The 24,371-nt window shown below is 35.6% G+C and overlaps 1 protein-coding gene across 2 annotated transcripts; it reads right to left on the bottom strand.

The window, feature by feature from the left end:
* Nucleotides 1–367: 367 nt before the first annotated feature.
* On the bottom strand, nucleotides 368–24,295 carry Vps4 (vacuolar protein sorting 4). 2 transcript variants are annotated; one of them, XM_071589699.1, is made up of 9 exons: nucleotides 24,039–24,295; nucleotides 23,766–23,809; nucleotides 23,555–23,666; nucleotides 20,618–20,756; nucleotides 20,295–20,529; nucleotides 19,915–20,182; nucleotides 10,620–10,833; nucleotides 4,914–5,142; nucleotides 368–2,875 (listed from the first exon to the last, which is right to left on the bottom strand). In XM_071589699.1, exons 2-9 carry the CDS (start codon nucleotides 23,787–23,789, stop codon nucleotides 2,774–2,776), a joined length of 1,323 nt encoding a protein of 440 aa, XP_071445800.1. In that variant the 5' UTR covers nucleotides 23,790–23,809; nucleotides 24,039–24,295; the 3' UTR covers nucleotides 368–2,773. The 2 variants fall into 2 exon arrangements, with proteins under 2 accessions (XP_071445800.1, XP_071445801.1); XM_071589700.1 differs by lacking the exon at nucleotides 24,039–24,295 and adding an exon at nucleotides 23,915–24,005.
* Between the last annotated feature and the right edge of the window lie 76 nt (nucleotides 24,296–24,371).

The following is a 24,371-nucleotide window of genomic DNA, read 5'->3' as shown; positions in this document are numbered from 1 at the left end:
ACCATATGCACAGCTTAACGATTCACCAAGCACAGATGGCTATTTGGGTCTCAGGCAACTAGTGCCGCAAAGGGGTGGTGCAATAGTCCATGTCATGGCCACCAGATTGCACCAGTTCGCGTATTTATTGCACAGACCACGTATACCTGTCCATGTGCACGAGAGAAATATATGGACATTGGATAGGGAAGGGAGGTTTTCAGTCAATCAATCCCAGAATTGAAGGGCAAACGGATGAATGAAATGGACTTGTTTGGATTCAGCATAGAAAATGAAGTTATTTTACTATCACTTATCCTTACATATAAATAAATAAACTGGCAAATAGAATGAGGTCAACATAAAATGAGGAAATGATGATAGAAAATTACAGGAGTCAATTCTCATTTATTGACCATTGTGCAAAAATATAATGGTACAAGTACAATAATGAAATAAGAAATCATTAGAAGGCAGACAGGTACAATCTCCAAGACTTTTCCAATCACTGTACAAGAGTTGATACCTGAATTCGTTATGCATGCCAATGTGTTTATTGCATGCCTACAAAGAAGGTTTAGACATTAGAAATGCAAGTAACGATTTACAATATACATACTATGTATTAATTCAAGCCCATACCATGACTTCTCTTCCGCTTGGTGCCCAAGATTATCCTTTACAAATTATGCATTTTTTCACAATATACACTTATGTGAATTTATTGGCTAATGGTTGCAGTATTGATGTTTCAAAACTAATATAGCTTAATGCATCCTGAGTGAAATTGATTCATGGCATACTTGCCAACACAGTCGAGTAGTTCTCTACTTTCAAAAAGTATTAATTAAGTTACTGCCGGTCATCCTACAAGGAAAGTATAACTTTGCAAAAGAGATTTCAATTAGATAACTAGTTCCACTTTATGCAAATGAATAAGTACTGTCACCACACTTGATACACTCAATTATAGATCATATTGGATCACCAAAATTTTGTTGTATTAAAAATATAATCGATGGGTCACTGCTACAGAATCTTTTAAAAAATATTTCATTTCAATGTACACACAAAATCAGAAGGGAAGGGAATTACACGCATCAAAGCATTGAGTGTTCATATAGCTATGTTGGCATTGTACTCGTGAATATTCATATGGCAAAGTTAGTAATTTACATGTGAATATTATACATTAAGAAACAGTGAAATATTTTAAGGGTAGAGCAAGTGTCACACTAAAAGTAAAGGAAGGAGTACTATCACTTTATAAAAAAGCACATTTAGAGTGTCTCATAATCTGAAAAAGAAGCAAAACTAGAAATACTATATGATGCTATTTCCTGATGTTCCATCATTATAGGTAGTTTTTAATGCAATATTATTTAAAAATTATCCAAATCGAACAAGCACACTTTATTTCTTAGATGTGAATCTTTTTTTTTTTAACTGGAGGCAGTTTTATGTCGCTCAGTAATCCACTAAAGAGAGAATTCATCATTAATGGGAGGCTATAAGCAAAAAAAACCTTATGGATAAAAAAATATGAACATTCATAAATCATAACATTTAGAGCTCAGCTAATAAATATGTCACCATTAACAAACCGAAGCTATGAACCTATATTCGCTTAACTGCTAAGTACGGCGATATATTAAACATGGCATGTAAAAAAATATTAATTATATTATGTGGTCAATAAAATGAACACAGGGTTAGTGTTTCCTTCATAGCCAATTCAATGCATAATGGCATAAATATTCTTTTTCAACAGGGACTTGCCATTTTAATATTTTTACTTGAGAGCAATGATGAACTGCCCTCTTTATTCTAGAAGCTCTTTAATAATAAGGTCTTCAGCAAAACTACAGCATGGATCTCTATTAAATAATAACTTCCAGAAAAGATTCAGCATGTTTTTAAAGGATTACTTACACATTATTGAAATAATATTCTTCTTAAGATCAGTATTTTTAGGACCATTTACAGTCTCTTTTATTTAATATCAATAAGCCTACTAGAAAATTGCAGATCACAATTTCAAACCATTACTATCATTGAACATTAATTTAAATATTTAGTAAGTAACCTATGTTGGGAAAGATTATTTTTGTTGAAGTTATTGAAGTCAATTACAATTGTTACCCAAAAAATTATTTATTAAGGGACGGATATCTCAAATGAGATTCATAGTAAAATCAAATTTCGAATCCAATGACAGAACTTGTATGGTCCCAGTATCAGGACCTGTAACCATGCAATGTTATCTAATGATTGACAAAGTGTTTCAAAATTTTCAGACTGTAACTACACATTCCATGAAGTTTATATATATATCTTTTGACTTGACTCCATATCTTCAATCTTAGGAAATATTTTAGTATACTTAGGCTAAAACGATAAAATACTACAATTAATGATTCTAAGGGATGTAATAACTTATTTTAATATAAATAAATATATCCTTTTACGACATATCAACGATGATTTAATTTTCCCCAAAACTCTTGCCAAATGAGAAATTTTCTCTTTTCTGGACTGATAAAACTTTATATATACATAAAGCATACGGTTTTCTAAATTTAACAATAATAATAATAGGGCCTTATCATCATAATATTTACTCATTTGTAAGAGGCACAGTAACCACTCTTTTAAAGAAATACTATAGGACTTAAACACCCTTTATATACATACAAGATTAAAATGGCCAAGCCTCACAATAATATTTGTAGCTATACAAAGCAAAATCATGACTTAAAAAACAACAAAGTGTCCACATACTGTGTTTCAGTAATTAACCTTCTTGTCCAAAATCTTCTTTAAATTTATTTAACTTTACCATATCTTCATCATTAACTGTTGGCTTCGATGTTGCTAGGGATCGCAGCATGTCACTCTGGAAACAAAATAAAATGAAATGCCACGTGAAACCAATGTCAGCCATCCATAATGATCTTTTAGTCCAATGATAAGGGTAAAATTCAGCAAAATTATACTGTTTACAATATATGTTAAATTATTATGTCATAAATGAACTTGATGCTCCAGCTCAAATCACTTTAGTTGAACATAATTCAGAAATTGCCATGAAGTGTTGTTACTATACCTAATTATAATATTATGCTAAATTATGTCTCCAAATTTTAGTTCAACCACCACTCTAAAAATAACCGCACGTATGCTGGTATTTATGAGAAGGGAATTAATTATTGAAATTAGCACAAGGAAAATTTCTATATTTCAGCTACGTAAATATTGTTTTGGCACAATGTTAATGCGAATAGAATATAGTTTGCATCAACAGATATGATATTATATTGATTGAACTGAACTCTTTCGGCTAGTAGTATTCAATAAATGAAAAACCTCCAATAGCCATAAACAGTTTACACTTCAAAACAAAGTATAAATGAGATTAGCTGGATAACGCCATAAGTCAAAGGATGGGGTAAAGGGTAAAAGAGGAAAGGGATGAGAAAAGCAAATATGAATATGCGTATTTCGGCTACCAAGTAGCCCTCTTCAGCACAATGAAGGTGAATCTTCACAAAAACACAAGTTGCAGTGAGAACGGGTTAAAGGCATCCGAAGAATATATAGTGTGAAATGTAGGGGGGGGGAGGGTGAAAAAGACGGGGCCAATAGACTGAACTGACAGTTTAGGAGTTTGAGAAGATCAGGTATGTTGTGAAGGGGAGGGGGAGCTGCACGATCGAGAAAACGACCATCGGAGAAGTGGGGGGAGAAGTCAAGGGGAAGCTTCGCACAAACGTTGAGTGTAAGTTAGTGGGGGAAAAAGTGAAAGGCAACCAATGGAAAAATGGCCATTGAGGAAGGAGGTAGGGGGAAGAATTTTTCACAGAATGAAGGGAATATCTCACAATCGGGGAATTGACCGTTTGGGAAAAAGAAAAGGGGGGAAGTGAAGGGATAAGAAGCACAAACGTTGAAGAGACTATGGGTTCAAAATAAACAAATTAGGCTATTTAAAATTTAAAAGGGAGGATAATGAGGAATAAGAGATAGGTCATGTGTCGCTGTTTAAGAGATTACCTCTGTCTTTAAACATCAAAATGCTCTCATGAGCAACAAGTAAATTATTTGTAGTTTGTTTCAGAAATTTAGACATTAGATTTTAGTCTTTTGTCATTTGGTGTCCTGTTTCAATTAAATGTTGTGCCATACTGGATTTATCTGGTTTATTGTGTTTGTAGTGGGATTAGTGTTCCTTAAATCTAGTAAGAATGTTTCTGGGTGTTTGGTCAATATAAGAAGCTGGCAACTCCCACAGTTGATTTAGTACTACAATGCAGCCACCTTGTGACCCCATTAATAGCAACCTGCATTACATGGCCAGACTTTCTGGATTACGTGGGTGTCCAGATTAGCAAAAATAGATATAGCTTTAGGGGCAGCTATCGACAGCTAAGGTTACTTATGCCATTAGGAATGGATGGGGATTGAAGAAGTTGGAGAGAAACCTGGCATTGGCCTACTCTTTACAAAAGGTGCCAAGGGGTCTGCACTTTAACGTCCCATTCAACGGATGGCATACTCACTTGAAGTGCTATCCACAAAGCATTTCAAGTACGGATCAAAATACCACTGAAAAAAACTGCCTTCTCTAGGAGTCGAACCCAGGCACTCTGGGTGGGAAGCCAGTTTGCTAACCACAATTCACCTTGATCCAAATCCTGATCAGCTGTATTATGTTTATGAACATTCTTCCTAAGGCATTATAAACTTTATCAATAAACACCCTATTTATTTATAAAAATAAAAATGTTCTGGTAAATAATAAGAATGTTTATTTGCAATAATGATTGCTGAATGAAAAAATATTGACAAATGATTTTCCATGCTATCTTGAGTTCACGATGAAAGTTATTTTATGAAAATTAGTGGTTTTGCTTCAAACTAGAGTCTCATCTCACCATTGTCACTGGAGGCTCCAACAATTTTTCTCCAGGGACATCAACCCATGTCATCTCCATGGCACCAGGGTAACCAGGAGAGCAAGGTGAAAGGAGGTCATCTACCATCACATTTGGGTCACTATTTGAGGGACCTCTCACCCGACAGAAATGTGTAGCAGACTGGACTTTGCGTACTGGTTGCATAAGAGCATCACGTACAACTATGCTAATATCAGCTCCAGAGTACCTAGAAAAGAATTCAAACATATTAAACTTCTTAACACTGATGCATGTACTTGAAGATTTTACAATTGCTCCATATTTCCATTTGAACATAGAAGTAGAACCATGGTTGCTGGGAGACATATTAACACTCCTTTTAATTAGAGTTTTTTGGCAGTGAAAAGGATAATTTTGTCCTGTTTTTCATCCATTTTTACTACGGGTGGAATTATAGCGATACAAGAACACAGAACTAGGATTAATTAATATCAGATATTTTATCACAATTATAAACTAATCACGTAGCCAGGAAAAAATAACATCAAACAAAGGGTGTTAATTGACAAATGATCACTGATATAGATTCATATGATACCAATTTAAATAATGCAGTTTAGATTTTTGGCTGCAAAGTAAAACTATATTTGCTAGACTTAAAGTAGAAAATGGAATTCTCAGGGTTCAAGAATTCAAGGGAAATGATAATGGGAAAAATTGGAAATTAAAGAAATATTTTATATTACACATCAAACACTATTGATAAATTTTTGATTTTAGTTCTAAATTAAAGGCATTAAAGGAGGTGGAGAAATTCCAAACTTGTATTTCTTAAGAGTATATTTATTTATTTATTCAGTATTAGTTCGAAAACAGCACATTTGGGCCTTTACATCAAACTATTAACATCGATAACAATGGTCACATTTACAAACACCCAAGCCCTAGGTGGAGGAAAACTCACTCAGGCGGGAATCGAACCCGCGACACTTGGAATGGCAGACAAGGACGTTACCCCGCCTCCACCGGGGTTGGCCGAAGTTTCTAAGCCTTAAATTACCTTAATGATTGTAATTTTAGACAGGAAAATTAGAGAATATAAAGCGAGAGATTGAAAGAGGAAATATAGATGTTTTACATCTGTGCAAGGTACGATGGAAAGATGGCAGGGATTACTGAAGTGACACTTTTTGAGTAATATACAGCGGAGAGGATAAGAGACAGCAATGAGTGGCAACAATATTCAACCAAAAGGTAGGAAGAAGCAAAGTAAACATTAAGCAAGTGACTAATAGAATATAACTGGTAGAAATAAAAGCAGAACCGGCGAACTTGGTCATTGTTCAGGTACACAAGCCACCAAGCAATCATAGCACGGAAGGAGACGATCAGGTATATGATCTGATAGGGGGCATAATTGGAGATGTTTCATAGATTTAGGAACAGCATGATCAGTTTTCGAGCAGTTTTCCCAAAGCAGATGCGGACTTATGTAATTAGGAAGTAGTGTTCAATTCAAATTGATATAGTAGGGTAGGCAGTTCAGGAAATGGAACATAGAAGCATTCATTGGATTGACAACAAAAAAGTATCAGCAGGTTGTGGAGACAATCATTTGTGAGAAAAGGGAGCAGGGTACTGTTGATAAAAAATGGGTATAAAACATTAAAGGGATATCGAAAGCCATAAAACACCCTACGGGAGCTATTAACAGGAAAAGAACAAGGAAACCATGGATTATGGACAAGATGCTTGAAAGTTAGATGAAAGAAGAAAATGAAAAAAATTAAATACAGAGTTATGTAGAAGGAAGTATAAAGAGTTAAATAATAAATTGTGGTGTGTTACAAATAGAGCAAAAGAAGTATGGTGGAAGATGCCACGCAAGGACGCAAAGTTTGCCGAGGATGGATGAAATCAGTGCTCTATACTAGAAGGTTAAAACACTATCAGGAAGTAAGAAGGGAAAATCTGGGTTAACAATGAAAATATCTGTTGAACCGGAAAAGATCCAAGAGAGACAAGAGAAGGAATATAGAGAAAAACTTTACACTATAGAAATTAAGAGCAGCAAGGTTAGAAATATATAGAAAGAGAACATGACATAGATGAGGATAGTTTAGGTCGAGGCTGACTTGATGGTGAGGTAGAAAGGGCATTTAATGAATAGAAAACAAATATAACAATGGGGAGAGTTAACATTCCCGTGGAACTGCAGGGTGCGACAACATAACTACCTTCATTAAAGGGGTTTTGCTTCATAAACAAGGAAGTTATGCTACTGCACCCTGTACTTAGAGACTTAAAGGTTAGGAAAAAGTGGAAGGAATAGTTTTTATAGACTAATATTGGTAGTACTTGTGGGTCTTGGTAGTATTTGTGGGTCGTGGTAGTCCAGTGGGCAGAGCGTTGGACTGCTGACCAGAGGTTCCCGGGTTTGATTCCCGGGCAAGGTACTCTGGGCACCTGCAGCTCCACCCAAGCTGAAGTGATTTTTCGGGTACCAGGTCTTCCTGGGAAACCATAACCGGCACAGGGAAAGGAACTGGCCCCCCTACCATGATGAGTGAATTTTCACATGCCGTATAGGGCTTAGTACTGGGGGATCTCTACCATCACCAACTAAACTGACCTTTGGGTTGATTACTGTGTGTATGGTTTTTTTATTGGTAGTATTTGAGAGAGGAATTTGGCCAGAAGACTTTATCAGATTGGTTTTAGTTTCTATTCCAAAAAAGGTAAAAGCTGCAACATGTGAGAACTACAGAACAATAAGCTTGATTTTACACGCAGCTTAAAAGGTTCTCAGGATCATCAATGAGAGAAAAGGCAAATTATTACTTGGGGATGATTAATTGGGATAAGGAAGGGGTGAGGAATCCATGATACCATAGATGTAATGAGGTAAGTAATAGAGAGGAACATTGAATACAATCAGGATGTATTTACCTGTTTTGTAGATTTCAAAAAGGTGTTTTATAGAATGAACTGGGTGGTTTAATGAATGCATTGGACAAAATTGATGATTCGAGGAAAAGGAGGCTAATCCATAACCTGTACATGTCACAGACTGCTCAGGTGTGAGTGTGGAAAAAGGGAGTCTGGATGGGCACTGTTAGGAAGAGGAGTAATTAATTGGTGTCTGTGATCACCGGTGCTGCCGAACACATACTTGAATGAAATGAAAAAAGAGACATGGGAAGAACTGGAGATGGGAATGAAAGTTGGTGGGGAAGTTATAAATTCAGTTAGGTTTGCTCTTGATAAAGATTTGTTCGCCAGTTAGCTGAGGGGTTGCAAACTCTGCTGAGTGCATTGGAAAGTAAGTGCGATAGGTTTGGGATGAGAATAAATATTTATAAAACAAAGGATATGCAGTTTTCCAGAAAAAGAATGAAATTAAACATTAAAATGGGAAAACTAGTATTGACATAAGGAGAAGAATTGCATTATGCAAAGATGGAAACATCAATACAATATTCACACTTCAAAAATGTGCATTAAGGTTTATGTTTAAACTAAAGGCAAGAAAATCCTGGAGGGAGTATTTCCAATATCACAAAATCATGACTATTCCCTTTATATATGTATAATGTGATTCATGCCTGCACCAAAGCCCCTTCACTGGTCAGAAATAGGGATGTTCACAAGTACGACACCAGGGGTAAGGATAATCTTCATAATGGCCATTGCAGAGTAGCAGTACTACAAAAACCCCCAGAAGTTTCAGGAAGACTGCTGTTTAATTGACTTCCTGAAGAGTTAAAACGAATACTCCCCCAAGAAAACAAATTCAAAAAAATGTTAAAAGATTTTTTGGGTCAATAATGTTTTTTATACCATCCAAGAGTACATAGAAAGCACCAATGTAGGGAATTCTGTTTTTTAAATCTTTAATGCTCCTATATTTCATGTCCATTATTATTCCTATGAATTTCTACATATGTTAATGCACCTATAAATGTAATTGAATCTTAACAAAGCCCATACAATAATGTATTGTTCTATGGCGAATAAATCTATCTATCTATGTTTTCCTATGGAAGAGTAAATTGATGACAGGGATGTTGAGTATGGACAAACAGAAAAGGTTTATTAAAACTTTGATAAACAATGTTGTTATGTATGGCATGAAAATATAGTCATTGAAGTAGAATGACAGGCTTAGATTGAAGGCTTTAGAAATGTGGGTCTGGAGGAGGATGGAGCAGGTGAAGTGGACAACAAACGAGGAAGTGCTAGGCATGGGTGGGAGAGGAAAGGGGATTGACAGGGGAAATCTACAGGAGGCAGGAAAAATGGATCCTAAGCAATGGAATGGTTTTACAATGAGATGTTGAAGTCTGTCATAGAGGGGAGAATGTTGGGCAAATGAGGAGGAAGAAATAGGATAGACATGTTGGATGGAATGAAGGGACAAAAGAATGATGTGCTTTGTAGGCGGACTTACTGCTGTGTCCAATAACAGGTCGTGGTTTTTGTTAGGAGGGGTAAGTAAATGTATTGTTGCACAATTGTATAGGCCTCTGTCCTCCCAAAACCTACCTTAAGTGGTCGAATACTTATGATAATAATAATACCTACATTACCTAATAACTGAATTAACTGCCCAACCTAAATTTCATCCACACTTTAATATGCCTATTTTGGGATGTTGAATCAGCCGCTTTGAACTGATATACATGAATACCATTCAGAAACTCTACTATCCTTCAAGAAGTGTACTCTAGAAGAACAGGCTAAATGTGATGTGGAGTTCATGGGAAACTGTTGTATCGTAATATGCATATGAAGCATTGCCCTAATAAGGCAGTGGCTGTACATACTAGAAATTTATTTAATGATTATGCTGAGTTGCATTTACACAAAATTGTGAAGCACTGGCAAAAACAAACGTCTCTTCACTGCTTTCTGGTAAAAAAGAATCAGGATTGTTTTATAAATAATTAACTTATTATTTCAAAATTAATTTCTGTTCATACAAATGGAGTTTGTATTCCTGGATAGTTCATTCCATGATAGAAGAAAATATGGAGATGATTCATGACCCTAAACAACATATGTAATTTTTTTGGCATGGAACGCATTACCGTATTTTACATTACTTCATTTGGAAAACATTGTTTCACTATATTTGGTGAAATCAGGCATCTAATTGGGAACTATGAAAAACCAGGTGTTCATTGGCTCTAAAATTGTAATTTCTCCAAGTTTGAATTTGACCAATATACCTGGTACTAGATTCCTTACATAATAATATTTTCACCATTGAGAGTTCCAAGGGATCCCTCTTGTCCTTGGAGTCACCCAAAAGATTCCAGATTTTATCCATTACACAGCTGTAAGTTTCTCTCTGCAGTTGCTTTTCTATTTTGTGGCCAACCTTGTTGATGCAACAAATTAAATGAGACTCCCAGAGCCATTTTCATTAATTTTTATCCATATGGGATTTTTTACTCCTGGCCATAGGGAGGATTTTACAGTATATAATGCAACTATGTCATTGTGTTTTATTCTCCCAGTGAATATTTATTTTATACTATTTTTACACATTTGACCTTCATATTTTTCATACACAGATGGGTCTTTATGGATCTAAAGCACTTCTCAAGTGAAATGATAATAGCATTGGTTTAAGCTGCTTCAGAATATAGCGTAGAATGGCCAAAATTTATGTAAAAACCCATCAAGAGAATAATGGCAATGGATGGTTGTGACACTCACCCTTCTGTTTTTTTAGCTAGTGTTTTCAAATCAGCCTCGGTTAGGTTGTGTTTGGTGTTTCCAAGATGTAATTTAAACATCAGGAGTCTGGCATGCTCCTCTGGAAGCGGAATGTATATTCTTTTTTCAAACCTCCTCCTTATAGCAGCATCTAAAACCCAGGGAATATTGGTTGCTCCCAACACAAGAATACCATCAGTATCATTGCCAACACCTGTAAATAAGAGAAAAATATGCAGTTAATTAATTTACTTCAGAAGAGTAATAAAAACAGGATGGAAAGTAACACAATTGCGTAGAATAGTAACTTAATCAATAGTCTACTTGAAAGTTACCATTATAAATGGATAGAGAAATTCAAAGGAGTCCTTTGTAAAAATAGAGAACTACAAATCAAGTTAGTTATTCATGCAATTAACTTCTTATAATGTTAATAATAACACTACTATCCAGGAAAAAAACATTTGCATAAGGTCATGGAAGGAAAACAAAACATTAAAAACTAAGGAATATACGAGGGTCATCCGGAAAGTAGTACCCGTTCGTGAAATAAAGACACAAAAGTAAATATTAACAAACATAAAAAATTTTATTTGAAAGAGGATACTTTAAACTACTTCTCAACATAATCTCCAAGCAAATTAAGGCATTTGTCATAACGTGTGACAAGTTTCTGTATTCCTGCTGCATAGTCCTTCGCCGCCAGCTCATTGAGATACGCGAGGGACCCATCTTGCACAAATTTTTGCATAATGCAGATGGTGTTTAACAATTTCATGAACAATTGTTCGAGAAACATTGGGAAAATGCTCACAGATGTCATCAATTGTGACGCGCCGATCGTTCCTCACGAATTCGTCAACTGAGCTCACCAGTTGGTCTGTAATGACAGACGGTCTCCCCGAACGCTCATCGTCGTGTGTGTTCCCCCTCCCCATGTTGAAGTTGCGACACCACCGCCGAACAGACGACTCGTCCATTACATTGTCTCCATACACCTCCTTTAATTGGCGATGAATATCACATGGGCGAACGTTTCTTGCATTGAGGAATTTAATCACTGCCCTCACTTCACAACTGGCGGCGTTCTCAATTTTTTTAAACATTGTAAACAATCACAGAAACAACACAGGCAATGCTAGCGTCACGCAACTTGGCTCAGAGAAGGCAGACAAGCCACTGAAGCTATCTGACCTCGTCCAGCGGCTACTCGCGTCGTCAGCACTTCATGCAGCACGAACGGGTACTACTTTCCGGATGACCCTCGTAGAATCACAGTACAATTAATATAATTTGCAAATGAATAACACGCTAAAATAGTGAAGAAAAAATACAGACTATTCGATTATGCTATTTACCATAAATTCATTAATATTACAGTTTTAAAAATATTGATTTTTGCTTCATTAAATAAGACCTCATTTGATTTCAATTCCTTCAATGCCCTTTTTATCTTCCCATCAAGTACTCCTGGACCCAAAGACCATGGACCAAACCCCATCTACATCACATTTTCTTTCTATGCCTAAGCTTGCTGGCCTTAACTTTACCATTAGTTGCTCTACATATTTTTCCATCTCTCTTGATCATTTTAAATTTTCAATCAACCACTACCCTGCCACTACTAACTCAATAATATTTGTATTTTTTAATAAAATTCATAAAATTTATTTTGAATATTATCAAAGTATTAAATTTATAGAAACACGCAAACAGTTGCTGTTAATACATAATGTATAGAATCATAAAATATTTTCCTTTATATTAGTATTTGTTGACTGGCACCTTTCCTGAGTAGTACTCCTTGCAGTTGGGGCTCTTGAATGGTTGCTATCCCTGAAATGTAAGATCGATTTCCTTTTTTTTATTGGAACTGTCCCGCTCCTCAAAATAGCCATTAACTGCCGACATCACTTCTTCACGGTTGGAAAATCTTTGATGTCTGAGCCATGTTTTCAAGTTTGTGAACAGAAAATAATCCGAGGGGGCTAAATCTGGAGAATAGGGTGCATGAGATAGCAATTCAAACTTTTAATTCATGAATTTTGGCCATCAATAACACATTTGTGAGCTAGTGCATTGTCTTGATAAAGCAACACTTTCTTGTTAGCCAAATGCGGCCACTTTTGCTTGATTTCTTCACTCAAACGTTGCAATAAGTTCGCATACTACTCTCTGTTGATAGTTTTTCCTTTTTCAAGATAGTCAATGAAAATTATCCTATGTGCATCTCAAAAAACCACCCCATGACCTTGCCAGCAAATGAAATGGTCTTTACTTTCTTTGGAGGCAGTTCTCCCTTTTGAATCCATTGTTGCGATTGTTCTTTGGTCTCAGGTGTGAAGTAATGGACACATGCTTCTTCCATGGTTATGAAACTACGCAAAGCAAAAATCCTGTTTTGTTGCTGTAAAACTTGGCTCAACATTCAATTGAAACATTTTCAAAACATGGAAATATATGACACTTTGAATATTTTGAAACATTGAAAGATATGGTGACAGAATAACACCACACATGTGGAGTTGACATGGTGTACCAAATGGCATGTGGATACATAGTGGAAGTGTCTTCAAAACTTTGGCCTGTACATTCCATTTTATTGAGGCTGTTCAATAAAGAGGGATCATAATTTTTATTTGCATAATTTACCGAGGAAAATTTTAATTTTTATATTGTAAGTCTAATGTGTACTGCATATGTGGTACAGTATCATTGATTCCACTCTAGCACTGCACCAGTGGCAGCCATAGCAACTTGAAACATATCTAGTTTGTCTACAGCAACGATGGAGGTGACAGGCGACAAGCAATATCCTGCATAGAAATTTGGCTTTTCCTTGAACAAATTAACAGCTATGGCTTATGTAAAGCTGCAAGAGACTTATGGAGATTTTATTCTTCCTTCAAGCAAAACTAGAAGATGATTAAAAATGTTTAAAGAGGGAGGACAAGATAATAAAATTAAATTAAGAGCACTATATTGAAATTTTAACTGGTGCCACCCTCACATTGGTCAAGTCGTGGTCATATCATTTTCGATAAAGTTCACACCAGCAGTGACAAACAATTCCTTGGTGGATACAGGACATTTTTATAAAATTGAAATACTATATATTTTAGTAGTAACTACAGGCCAATTTAATAAGGGTAGAGTACAACTAGCTCTACCCATTAAGGCATAAGGTAAAATTGCATAAAAATCAAATTCGGAGCAGCTGTATATCATGGGGGAATGAGTGGTGTGGTATGGACAAAGGGGGAGGGGAGTTATGTGAGGTGGTCGGGTAAGGAAGAGAGGGAAAAGATATTGGAATAATCAGAAGGGATTTTTTATGGAAGAGGATACTGTTAGTCAAATTTCCATCTTTTTGGCCAAGCATAATGTTCTCCATTTGTTCTAGTCTGTTGAGACACATGCCTTTTTTCCTCCAATTAGAGGAGGGCATTTAATACTCCATGAATGTCATGGTGAATTAAATTCAATGAAAAGAGAAACTTTTCAGGCAAGTCATTTAAGAACGTTCTTTTTGTATGTCAGTGTTAGGTTTATCCCTGATTTTCCCATGCATATGGCATTCACCTTTTCACTATTTAGTATCATATTTGCATGGCATACCAGGACACACAACTGTAAATGGAGCATATAATAAGGATTCCCTGAAAATTTTCATTTCCACATTTCAAAGAAACAGACTGGATACTGTGCCACAATAATGCATGTTAATGCTGCGCCTAATGTTGTTGCTTAATATATATTTTTTTGAATCAACATGAAACATGTCCTACATTCTCCCTATAGCTGAAACCAAGCCCCACTTGACTTTTTCTTGATCCCCAATATGAAGAAACACCCTTATGCATTCTATCATCAGAGGGAGCCAGAGGAAAACTGAACATTGAATGAATATAAAACATATATAGAACATTGAATCAGTATATATATATAGAACATAGAATCAGTTTACATATGAAACCGACAGATATTCCGCACAGTTCCTAGCCACCCATGAAACATTATCCCCAAGACCAAGTGAGACAGTTGCAAATTGATCTTGTCATTTAAACCGGCAGAATCTTGATAGGATTCATTACCATTATACTGAAAATTGTGTCATTCATGATAAAAATCATGGCAAGAGGTAAATTTAAAAAAGGTGTGCAAAGTATTTGTTTGATCCACCATAGGGGCTAAATGAATTGCCCAAGTATAATGAGAGAAGCCCTAATATTACACAGAGGTTAACTGTAAGATCAGAAAAAGTGGGACTATGTAGAGGCTGACAAAACATTATGCCATTCGCTAGCATTTGCTTATATATGTATTTATAATTTTTTTCACATTTGTTTTTTGTCATTTCTTCAACGAAACCAGAATAGTTTTATTTCTAAATGTTAAAAAAATTATATTCCTGTTCTGTCCAAAAGTTAAAATAATGTCGCAATTTTTTTTTTCAAATTTATAACCTTGAAATAAATAAATAAATTTTTCAAATGAACCAAAACAATAGCATTATTTTTAAATAATTCAACGTATATCCAATTAAAAAAACTTCATCAATCTCTAAACCAGGATATTATTTTTCCTAAGTGGATTCATTTTACTAAAATACACCTTGCAATTCTCACTGGTACCGCTTGAGTAAGGGAGCACTAAAAAGGTTGAAGAATTTTGTGGGAAATCAAGTAAATAAGATTAATTCTGGGCTGTATGCAAGGTCACTGCAGACTAGGAGTTCATTAATTATAGGAATTTGCCATAGAACAAGAAAAAAAGTTAATTGAGTCTATTTTTACTATCTGTAGTTTGTGTCCTGATGTGAGAACTTTCTCACTTGAAGATCACAATAGTAATAGTAAGTGTTAATTCAGCATAATAAATCCTTCGAGTGACCTAATTATGGGGACTGTACTTATTTTTTCCTGTAGCCAGTTAGGCATTGCTTGATTCCCTCTTCATCTTTTTCATGCAGGATGGGAGTCTATCAGAATTTCAAAAGGGACTATCTGACTTTTGATGTATTTAGAAACTCATGCACTTATGTCCTACAAACCGCCTACTCATAATAAAGCATTTAGTTGATAGCTGAAGAACTTGAAGCATAACTTTTCCTTCAATTAATACATCCCATGCATTTGGGAGGATAAACCCTTGGGATAATACTACCTCTTCAATAGTTCTACAGTTGTCTCTTGACAGTTCTAATAGGCAGGTCCCTCCGTTCAAGTCTTAAGGAACAAAATAATAAGACAATAGTAGAGCATGTAATAAAAAACAAACAAAATAAATTTGCACCAACAGTTTCTTAACTGATTGAGCAGATGATTAGCTTTATCATGAATTGTAACATTTAACAGCTGTTTTAAATTACATCATTAATCTCTTTAAATCAAAAAATTCAGATAATACCACGTAACTTCTGAGATTTGATCATGAGTTTGAGATTTATTGAGTTTTTGCAGAGACCTACTCTGACTGTTAACGCCTAAATTTTGACTGAAATATTTACAACTATGGAAGAAAATATACTTTTTAAATGAACAGCATACATATTTAGTAAAACTCCTCATAAATAAAGGAATAACAAAATTCAATGAATTTTGACAGTTGACACCATTCAAAATTATGAACAACATAAGACCTACACAATCTTTAGTGACCACACTAATTTCAAAGTAGGCTAACAAATGTATATAGCCTACAGCTTTCAATTTAAAACTGATATGTGTGGAAGAAGTGATTATGTTTTCAATGAGCACTGATGGCTGAGATAATATTACATCATGAAATCAATGAAAAGAATTCCTTTACACCATTATAACAATGCAACTATTCCCTAGGTGAAATGAAAGCATACAAAAAGGGATTGGACTGTATGTATAATTGGACAGTACATGGAACTTTAGATAATGATGTCTAATGATAACATGCCTCCGTGTGGCTTCTATAAAACTGTTATATATCTGAAGGGTAAATTTATCTCCTCTGATCTTTGCTCACTTAACTTCCATTCAAAATGTTCAGGTCTTAATGATCTCTCTCAATAAGGGTTACTTGAATGCCAAGATTTAATGTAGAAGTGCTTTTCTTGTCAGTGCTTAACTTTAAAATATTAAACATGGCAACATTGAATTTCTCAAGCGTGAGGTGGTTTTTCTAAAATAAGCACACTTTTCAATGCCAGTGAATCCCAAACAAGTTGTTTCTTTTGCCAACCATGTGAAACTTATCACAAAACCAAGTAAAGATATAATACAACATGTTCCCATAACAGCTAAGATATCTTCACCTACTGCAACAGATTATAAACTACCAATTACTTGGAGCTCAAAGTACCCAGGTAAGGCTTCTGCTCATCTAACACCTGATATATCGGATAATCTCTGCCCTGCTCCTGACTGCCAAAAGATTTCTGAGACTTCTACAGATGAAACCACAGGAAATTCACATGAGAGCATTCCTGACATTGAAAACTAGGAATTGACTTTTGTTCATCGTTGACGCAGACGTCCTCGTCCAGCAACAGGCTCCTTAGTTAAGAAGTGCTCTCTTACTGTGGTACTTTGAAAATCGAATCTACATGTCTGGAACTTCACTCTGGAAACAATGAAAGAAGTAATGGCACATCTGAAGGAACAATTTCTGGAAGTTAAATACTCGATAGCTGAAATTGAAAAATTAATGCTGACTTGTGACAATAAGACCTCCTTACACATCATGACCAATGAAGATCTTTGTGATAAAATATTGCATCCCGATCTCTGGCCCAAAAATATTTATTTTTTTCCGAGACTATGCCTACTAACCAAAGCAGGATAATGCATCACTTAAAAGTTCTTTATGTAAACATTTAGTATGCACACAACAAAATGGTGCCACTAGTAATCCATGTGAGTGATTATAAACTTGGCATAATTTATGTAAATGAACACTGGCTTATTTCGTATGAATTGTGTTTTTAATCAACCAAGCTATGTTATCGCCAATGCATTCTGCCGATCAGTGCATAAAAGTGGAGTTTTAATCTTAGTGCCAGAGAGCTTACATCACTGCCCAGTTGATTTCTCATGCCATTTCCTGAAGAACTAGCGTTCGAATTTGGCATAGGGCAGATTCATCTGAAGGACTGTGACTTCATTGTCATTAATATTTACCATTCTCCCTCAAGTAACTTTGAATTATTCCTTACTAAAATGACTGAACTATTGGAAATAATTCAAAATTCTGTTCAATGTCTTCTATTAATCATAACTGGTGACTATAACTGTGATCTTCTTAAAAATTGCAGATCAAAATATGGATTCCATGATTTACTATCCTTTTTCAACCTGCATACCACCACAGCTGAACCCATAAGAAGTCATCCTTCCTCTGCAACCTTCATTAATAATATTTTGACCAACATTGATTCAGGACTAAAAACAGCCAAGGTTATTAATTTTCATATCTCAGAGCATTCCCCAGTACTTTCCTCAGTGGTAGCTCATTCAATTCACAATAATGAAACACAGTACATGAGGTGTTTATCTAATCATTTTTATGAACAGCTAAATTCCCATGATTGGACAAGTGCTTTTTGAACTAATTCATTTGATGAAGGCTTTAATTACTTTAGCTCCACCTATCTATATTATGTTGATGTCTGTTTCTTCCTCATCCCTAGAAAGTTAAGGTAATGGTCTGCATTTAAGAATAAGAAACCCTGGGTCATATATGAAGCATGCTGCATGAAAACATAAGCAGTTTCATGAAAAATGCAACTGCTTAGAATGAAAATAAATTGGCCCCTAGAGATCAGTGAGAATATTCAGACTTTAAAAAAACAATAGGTGCTCCCTGCCAAATGCCAAAACGCCTTTCAATAACCATAAATCTCAATTGCCAAAAATAAAACTAAAGAAATCTGCGAAATTGTAAATGAATCAAATACTTCCAAGAATGTAATATCTGATCTCAAAATGATGGATTCCAGGGATAACATTCTTAATAATAGTTTGCATATGGTTTCTGGACTGAATGACTTTTATCTCTTCCAGCAAACAGCAGTAAATCTTAATCATAACAAGGTCCCACCAATTTTTAATGACTGTAAATCATTATTTTCGTATCCATGATGCTGAATTAAGGCAGGGGTTTTTATGGGAGGCTACCAACAGCTAAGGTCATTTGCACCATTAGGGATGGACAGGAAATGATGAAAGAATGGAGAGAAACCCGGCATTTGCATTAGCCCACTCTTAACGAAAGGTGCCAAGGGGTCCACAGCTTAACGTCCCATCCGACGGATGGCTTACTCACCCCAAGTGCCCTCCACAACGCACCTCCGCAAGTAGGGATCAAGAAACCACTGAAAAATATTTGATACCACTGGAATTCGAACCCAGGCCCTCTGAGTGGGAAGCCAGTATGATAGCCACCATCTCAATACCCGTATTTAAGTAAAGAAAATTAGCCAACAGCTAAAATCACTATCAATATAGATGGGAAATTGATTCCACAAAATACCAGTTTTGGGCATTGAAATAGCAAGTAAATTATCTTCGGATGATCATATTAATAACTTATATTATAAATTAAGCTTCATTTGTTTTTTCATCAGTGATCTGGCACGCCAGTAGTAATGATGTCATATCAGCTGTGTATTATGGCTATTTCTATGCACAGTGTAGCGTCATTTGCTGGGGTTCCTCACCAAGAGCCAGTATAATATTAAAAATACAAAAGAGGGCTGTTCGAATAATGGGCAATGCAGCTTTTAATGCACCCTGCCACCCCTTCTTAAAAATTCTTCACATTCTGCCTCTTCCATGCAAGTACGTACATACAAAAATCATTACGGTTAAGTGCAACATCCAATTCTACAATTGCAATGAAAATTGTTATACTTCTAATATCAGAACCTTTAAAAACCTGCACCAATAATTTGTAAGAACTAAAAATGCAGCACTTGGGCCTCATTCTTTTTAATAAGTTACCTGACAATTTGTGGAATCTAAATAAAATGTCACCATTTAAAGAAAAAGCTTAGCAAATATCTATTCAAGCATACGTTCTACCCTTGTCAATGAATATCAGCAACTATAATTTGCAGCTGTATAATTTTCTTTAACGTGTCCTATATTTGTACAACAAATCCTTGGACAAAATAAATTGATTGATTGCTTCAAGCGAAGTAAAAAAGATAGAAAATATAAAAAAATTACCATGCAGATAACAAAATATAATTGAGTCAATATGCTTAACAAAGAAGCTCTGCATCTACACTTGAAAATAATACTGTGAGAAATATAAATACCTTGCATTTGAACCAGAAATTCAGTCTTAATTCTTCTTGCTGATTCTGATTCATTGTCTGATCGAGATGAACAAAGAGAATCGACTTCATCTATAAATATTATACTGGGTTTTTGTTGTCTTGCCAATTCAAAAAGGGACTTGACCAACTTCTCAGATTCACCAAGCCACTTAGAAACTAAATCAGAGGATGAAACTGAGAAAAATGTTGAATTATTAGCCTCTGTGGCCACAGCTTTGGCTAAATATGATTTACCAGTACCAGGAGGCTGAAAAAAAAATGGAAAAGAACTTAAAACAAACTGCAGGTTGATGACATGAAATCAGGATGTGAAGCAACAGTATAGGAGTGGAAATGCAGAGAAAATTGTGTTTACTCACCCCAAACAGTAAAATCCCTTTCCATGGAATTCTTTTGCCAGTAAACAAATGTGGAAATTTAATGGGTAGAATGACAGCTTCCTTTAGGGCTTCTTTTGCTCCTTCCAGCCCAGCCACATCTGACCACTTAACTTTAGGCTTCTCAACCACTATAGCCCCCTCCAATTTGGAAAAGAGTTTTTTCTTCTCTGGATCATCAGAGTCACTATCACTGTCACACTTCTTGTCTTCACTCCTTAACGGCAAAAAGAAAAATAATACATGCTAAAATGCACTACTGGTATTTCAACCCCAAGTCAAATTTTATTTGAATTGGTACTCACTTGGAATTACTTTCCCCATCTTTCACTGGTTTTTTCTTTTTTCCTTTGTTTAGGTATTCCTTCAATTTATCAGCTCTATCCAAATACTGGGAGCATTTTAACCTTAAGCTTTCCTTAGCTCTTTCACTATGAGTTTCATCTGTCAAGTTACAAAACGGAAATTTTTTACAATAAAAATGAATAATGATGGCGGTCACATAATTTTAATCAAAAGTGTTCATCAAATAAAAATTACTGACACAATTAAAACAGTTAAAAACAGTAATACAATTACACAATTAAAAAACACTATTTTCTTCTAAATCACAAGCAACATTGCACCAGATCATCCATGAAGTAAGGCAAGTCCTAACAATACTCATAAATCGTTTTGGCTGGCCTAAGTGTCTATCATACATCAGCGAAATACAGGGTTCGTCCAGAAAATAAGTGTACTGAGCTCAGGAAAAAAAATTTATTTCACTTTTACCTATCTTAAGCTAATATTCCTCAAAATAGGACCCTTGTGAGTCGATACACTTGTTCCAGCGGCGTTCCCATTCCTGGAACGCTCCCGCGAAGGCATCATCGGGAACCTCTCGAAGACTCGTCGTCGACCTCTTCTCTGCCCTCCACGAACATCTTGTGCCACCGAAAGATCATGTTTCTGGACATGGCTGACTCCCCGTAAGCCTGGTTAATCATACCGACAGTTTCGGTAGACGATTTCCCAAGCTTTACCGCAAATTTGATGGAATAACGCTGCTCCAAAAACTTCGGCATCGCGTTCCATGACGTGGGTCGAGCGTGGAGGTTCGCGTTAACAGAGCTCCTCACTACACCACAGCTCAGAGCCGACTGCCTTTTTCAGCGTCGCTTGCCAACATGCCCCCCTCCAATCGCAGCCCGTTAGAGCGGTGCTGGGCGCGCCTGGAGCGGCGCGCCCAGCCCAAGAGTCGGTACACTTATTTTCCGGATGAACCCTGTATATTTTACATAAAGCTACAAATACTTGAAAATATTTTATATCAAATAACACACAATAAATATATACATATATAAATAAATATACATACATAAAATCTTTATTTGCCTCAACACAAGTATAATGTATACACTGTATAAGATATGTCAAAATAGCAACAGGACATTTCATCATTAATTATTAAAACTAGTTTTAACCATTCATAAAATTAAGCGGGACATGAAGGAAATAATGTGGAGTTCCCATGAAAAGTTTGCACTTTAAATGATTTCAAGAATTTATTAAATTGACCTTTCCATTGATATTTTTACACGCAAAACTTTCAAAAAATCAATTCCAGCGTCAGAAAATGGAATTACCAAGGATTTGTGAGTACATAAATTAAAATGTTTCTCCAGGTACAATTTGGATGGCTGAGTGATCCTGTTAGCATAATATATTATAGCATTGCTTCTTTGAGAGGTGAGCACCATGCTGGTGTGAGTACATAAATTAAAATGTTTCTCCAGGTACAATTTGGATGGCTGAGTGATCCTGTTAGCATAATATATTATAGCATTGCTTCTTTGAGAGGTGAGCACCATGTTGGTGTCATCTGCATACAACAAGTTTGTACCGGAAGCACTAGTGACATTTGAAGACAATATGAATTAAGAATAGCACAACTCATAATATGGATCCCAGGGTTACACCTAATGAGGTAATCCTCAGGCATAATCAATATTTCTATCATTCACTGATAAGGGACCAAACTTGGTTTAGTCGAAAAATTAAGATGTAATCCAATTATATGGGATATGTCTGATCCCTAATTTGTATATTTTATTCAAAAGGCAAGGACGGTTAACATAATCAAAAGCTTTAAAAAAGTCAAAGAACATCTCCGGAGTTTTCTCTTTATAGTTAGCAGATGACCTTATTAAAACTATTGCATTATAGACTACTATTTTGTTGACCTATCTTTCCCAAAACCCTACTGATTGTGAGCTATATTATTATTAGGTAATCTACCGGTTAAAGTAGGTTTTCGGATGGACACAGTTACTAAATTAATATTTTGTGACTCCTAACAAAACACAAAATCCAGTATCCTGCTCTACATCAGGTCCCTCTTCATCTCTGAGTACTTTCTTCCTCCCTTCATACCGTCCAACATCCCTATCCTGTTCCTTCCCTTTCCTTGTTTGCCTAAAATTCTCCCCTCTATTACAGTCTTCAACATCCCACTGCCGGTCAATACACTCTTCATCCACTTTTCCTGCCTCCATAGGATTTCTCCCAACAATCCCCTCTCTTCGCCCACCATACCAAGTACTTTATAGGTATTTACAGGTACAACTACCTCATTTGTTTTCTTCCTTGTCCATTTCACTGTGAGCTATAGTAGATTTTTTTTCAAACTTGAAAGGAGTTGTGTACAGTCAACCCTTTCAATGTGCGTGCGTAATACACATTTAATTCAACAGTCTTCCGCTGTATCTAAGATGGTTAACCATCACTTAGTCTCAATTATTTCTAACTAACTGCCAAAAAATACAAAAAAACTAAACCCATTCCAAATATGCTTGAAACTGAAATTAAAGAGGATACTGCTAATCAAGGGCCGTAAGAGTGTGTTTGAGGTCGTGAGTTGTAAAATATGATTGACGCCTTGTTAGATGTAAGGGTGTATTTGTAGTGTATCGGCGTACTTCTCTAAATTTTATTTTGGGTTGGCTGCTGTATTTCAATAGTGTACTCTTAAATCTTTCTAAATTATATTATCTCTATTTCTTTACGACCAAGTTCTATGCCACATGCCTGCCCGAGAGATTAATATAATAAATAATATTAATATTGAGGGTCGAACACCAGTCTAGGTGAACATTCTTAAGGCCATTCATTATTACATTACTAAATGGGCAGCCAAGGAATAAACAGAGCTGTATCTCTAATTTTTTGTGTCTATAAATTTTAGTTAAATTACTACATACACTTTATTGCGTGCAGGAAGTATTTCACGGCATTCTCATAAAGATGGAGGGCTTCTTCATAATTTTTTTTTCGGTCTTCATCCGTTGCTTTATTCACTAGATCAATGGCCTTCTGTAATAGTGAAAGACCAGGTATAACACACAGTTCAATGAGAATTCTCACTATGGAGAAAATAAAATCATTCCCGTGAATCACATGACTACTACTTACTTGAAGAGCTGTTCCAGAAGCCATTATGGTGATGTAAAATCAGACTGCAAATTAAGATTGGGATCGTTAAAAAAATGAAACATGTGCATCCATAATATAAATGACAGTAAAAAATAAGGTAACAGAACGCGCAAATAGGAGTGTAATACATTGAATGATGGATAACCGTCATCTGTCACATTGGATTACTTCATTCATGACGGCAAAATACGTACACATGCTTTCCAATACATTTGAAAAATATACTGAGAGCACATGTGGAAAGCAACTTACCAAACTTATAACATCGAATTTCAGAAAGAAATTTAAAGATCTCAAATAAGTATATTGTCATCCAAGTAAAACTATGTTTTACGCAACGACATCCACCTTACACACGCCAAAATGTTAACCAAAGGATTAAACGAAGGCTTTCACAATTCTCCCCAATATTTTTTATCTATGCCCGTTACATTCCATTCAAAAGAAAATATTTATAGGATATCAGAGTAGGACCACATTTAATTTTTATTACTACTCATTCACTGACATCTGTGGGTCCAATGATGAAGCATGTCAATAAAACAGTCGACACGCGATATTCATTTTCAACGTTGCAAATAGGGA

The sequence above is a fragment of the Hetaerina americana genome, unplaced genomic scaffold (genome assembly GCF_022747635.1).
Source record: "Hetaerina americana unplaced genomic scaffold, ioHetAmer1.1.p SCAF_4, whole genome shotgun sequence".
Taxonomy (NCBI): domain Eukaryota; kingdom Metazoa; phylum Arthropoda; class Insecta; order Odonata; family Calopterygidae; genus Hetaerina; species Hetaerina americana.
The sequence above is the reverse complement of the archived record's forward strand: the minus strand, read 5'-3'. Positions and strand labels throughout refer to the sequence as shown.

What these genes read in the sequence shown, in the direction of transcription:
- Vps4 (XM_071589699.1), bottom strand. Translation starts at nt 23,789, where the DNA reads ATGGCTTCTGGAACAGCTCTTCAA. An exon ending in CTTCTGGAACAGCTCTTCAA is followed by an intron (nt 23,667 to 23,765) that starts GTAAGTAGTAGT and finishes TCACTATTACAG; the next exon opens with AAGGCCATTGATCTAGTGAA. An exon ending in CTTCCTGCACGCAATAAAGT is followed by an intron (nt 20,757 to 23,554) that starts GTATGTAGTAAT and finishes GTAACTTGACAG; the next exon opens with ATGAAACTCATAGTGAAAGA.